The following is a 3656-nucleotide window of genomic DNA, read 5'->3' on the forward strand; positions in this document are numbered from 1 at the left end:
GACCAAATCCGTTTCCCACAAATGTGGAAAGTTTTCACATTTTTTAGAAAACAATAAAAGTGATTCAAAACGTTATCACATTCCACACAAAAAAATGTGATTCCACATAAAAAGTTTGTGGAATCACACGAAAAATTTGTGAGAAGTTGTTTAGAATTCGACCACTGGAAGCTGCATATATATGTTGATGTTATCAACCTAAATGAATCGATTCAGCTCGGAGGTGGAAGCAACCCGTAGTAGGCTTGCTTACTCGAGCACTAAGTGAGACACTGTTTACTTGGAGCCGACTCGGATCAGAGTAAGTTGGACTAGCAACTGAACCAACCGAGTCAACTCCAAGTCCAAACTCGCTCGAGTAAGCAAGTACTAGAACAGAAAATAGAAAAGTTACTTGATAAATTCAAATAAACGAAAAAGAATATGATTAAATGATTTATTAGATTTATATATTTAAACAAGCAAAATCTTTTGTCCTTGATCTAATTGTTCATCGATGAATAAACCATGATTCTCCACAAAAGATGCCAAGTCCAATCTACGGACAGCTTGAATAATTGAGCACGGCACAATTTTTTCCTAGCATAAATAATACTATCAAGCATTTTCTTTGAAAAAATAATGTAGTCAATGTGACTGTGATCCAAACAATGTAGTGAAAAATAAATAGTATATCGGTTGGAATAAATACTTTATTATGGGATTTGCTCACCGCATGCAGCCGCTGCCGTCCGGATGGTCAATCATCGAAAACAATTACAAACCATGGTCGATCGGACGGGGCAAGAGGTTGTTATCGCGATACATTAGCTTGTAATAAGGATTATGACTGCGGCAGTGGAATTTGCAGCAAAGGTCAGTGTACAGTTGCTTGCAGAAATCAGAACGATTGCGCTGATGGTGAATATTGTTCGAACAATCGATGCATGATCAAATGCTCGAGTCACAACCAATGTCCAGAGGGTCAAGCATGTAAACAAGGTGTTTGCTCGATTGGATGCCGAAGCAACAACGATTGCGCTTCAAATTTGTCTTGCAACAACAACAACTGTCAAAATTCATGCGAGAGCAACATTTGTGGACCGAATGCCTTGTGCAAAATCGAAAATCATGCAGCCAAATGCGAATGCCCCGCTGGATTCGATGGAAATCCAACGCCAGAACAAGGATGTGTTCGAGTTCCATCGACTTGTGTTTCGACGAGCCGATGCCCGAACGGTCACATGTGCATCGGAAACTACTGTCAAGTGCCATGCAGCGAATCAGTTGCATGCGCCATCGGCGAGAGGTGTGATAATAATGTTTGCGCGAAGGTTTGCTACACAAATAACAATTGTTTGCCCGGTGAAATTTGTAACGAACGTGGAACATGTCAATCGGGTTGCCAAAGCGAAGCTGATTGCCCACCAACACAGGTTTGCGCAAGTGGAAAATGTAAATGCGGTCGCGGTTTCATTGGAACACCATTCGGATGCTCTGATATTGATGAGTGCACCGATCAGGTTTGTCACAAGAGCGCTATTTGCGAAAATACACCAGGATCATTCAGATGTGTGTGCCCAGAACAAACCGTTGGCGATCCATACACAGAACCTGGTTGTTTACTTCCAAATCAATGCGCACGAAATGAAGACTGTGCCAAGAATTTGGCATGTTTCGAAGGAAAATGCACAGAACCATGCGGCATCGCCGAATGTGGTCGCAATGCAATTTGTCAGGGCAGCGAACATAAAGCATTCTGCCAATGTCCACCGGGCCATTTGGGAGATCCAACCGATAAGGTCACCGGTTGTTTCCGAGTCGAATGTATCAGCAGCGAAGAATGCAGCCAAAACAAATATTGTAATCCACAAATTAACAAATGTCAAAGTGAGTACTTTTGTTTCATTTTTTTAAAACTTTTCCATTGATTTGTGTTTTCGTTGAATCAAAGTTCATTTATATTCGTTGAGAATACACACTATAAAGAAATGATAGAAATACAACTAAAATTGATTATCTGCATTGAATACGGTGATAGAAACTGAAAGTATCAGAAAAAAGAAATCTTTTTTTTTGTTTTTTTTTTTTTTTTTATTGATTTATAATGGTGTTGAAAACAGGAAAAAATCCCAATAACATTCTTCACCTATGAGTTCTGATCACATTTTTGTTGACTTTCAATTTTACATTTTCTAATTACTTTTTGGCAATATATTACTAATATTAAAAAGCAAAAGAAAAAATAGTATAATTATTTAATTTAAAATTAATAAGTTGTAAAAAATAAGAATTGATTATAATTTTAAATTCGATTGCAAGTAAATTATCTCAACTGATGCAGTTAAAACATTGCCTTATTATATTGCTATTTGCATCAATTATTTTAATATTTCGACTTTCGAATCGATTATGAAAAGAAATTTCGTAATTCAAAACAACAACAAAATACACTTTTTGAATCGAATTTATTATTATCACTGTCCATACATTTTCTGTTTTCTTTATGTTTTTTTCTTTGGTTGTAGAAAGAAAAACAAATTCAAGGAGTACAAAATTGCTTCGACTCATACAAATATTTTTCAATTTTTTTCGCTCAGTTGCTAGCAGATGAATTCATTCAGTATATGGGGATAGACCCCCCAAGTCCACTTGCTATCATATCTAATGTTATTCGATGGTAATTTACTGCAATCAAATGGTTCAGTAGGAGCTGCAACAGAAATATGGCTCAACATGCCGATAATCAATAATAGAGAACTTGCCAATGTTATGAACTTCATCGTAGGGCAACTGTCGCACAACTCACTTTGGATTCCCATTTCTATATACTAGCCGGATTATGAGTCATCAGCATTCGCCCATGAAAATATAAAAACTGATATTGCTAAATTCGCTTTATTTACTCGTATACATATAGATTTGTTATCACTTTTTATCAGGTTCAATGAGGTTGCAATGAAATCTATTTCAGAAAATGTGTTCAAATTGTGACAAGCATGACACATAATTTTGTTTTCTACTTTTTCTTCAATAAGATCGCATCTGTAATGTAAATGAGTCACTTGTTTAGGTCCCAGAATTCGAACGATCGAAAAGTTTGCGTTCATTTTTTGCGTTAGCAATACAAAATAACAAACAACTTCTTGGATTTTTATCACAGCAATCTCTATTTATTGAAAGTATGTGTTCCAGTTTGCATTTTTTTCTTCTATACAATGTCTCCAGAAAAAAAACTGTGTACAACGAATAGCGATAGACTTAAGTTTATTAGAAAAATACTTTTTTTTCCATTAATTTATGGTGTTCAAATGCACTTCCAAAAATACTATTTTCACCTTTAACTTAATTTATTTTCATTAAATTGAGATCATTCCAACGTATTTTATTTCGAAGAGAAAAAAGATTTTGTCACTTCAAATTCATTCAACATCATTTTTTTTCAACAGATCCATGCGATAATGTTGACTGTGGTCGAGGAACGTGTGTTGTCGACCGTCATGAGGCAACTTGTTCATGTCCTCCTGGCTACGTACTACTTAACGGCAAATGTGAAGACATCGACGAATGTGTTGAACGACCATGTCACAGTTCGGCAGTGTGTAAAAATTATCCGGGTAGCTTTGTTTGCAAATGCAGTGTTTTATGAGTTTCATTGTTAAGAAAAAACACATCAA

General features: G+C 36.0%; 1 protein-coding gene across 1 annotated transcript; it reads left to right on the plus strand.

The window, feature by feature from the left end:
• The first annotated feature begins 797 nt into the window (after window positions 1-797).
• Window positions 798-3628, plus strand: LOC129571549 (neurogenic locus Notch protein-like). The gene is made up of 2 exons (XM_055451354.1): window positions 798-1869; window positions 3429-3628. The coding sequence occupies exons 1-2, from the start codon at window positions 927-929 to the stop codon at window positions 3626-3628; spliced, it is 1143 nt and encodes a 380-aa protein (XP_055307329.1). The 5' UTR covers window positions 798-926.
• Window positions 3629-3656: the final 28 nt, after the last annotated feature.

This window comes from Sitodiplosis mosellana, unplaced genomic scaffold, assembly GCF_009176505.1.
Source record: "Sitodiplosis mosellana isolate CC-2019 unplaced genomic scaffold, AAFC_SMos_1.0 Smas_scaffold_2773, whole genome shotgun sequence".
Classification (NCBI taxonomy): domain Eukaryota; kingdom Metazoa; phylum Arthropoda; class Insecta; order Diptera; family Cecidomyiidae; genus Sitodiplosis; species Sitodiplosis mosellana.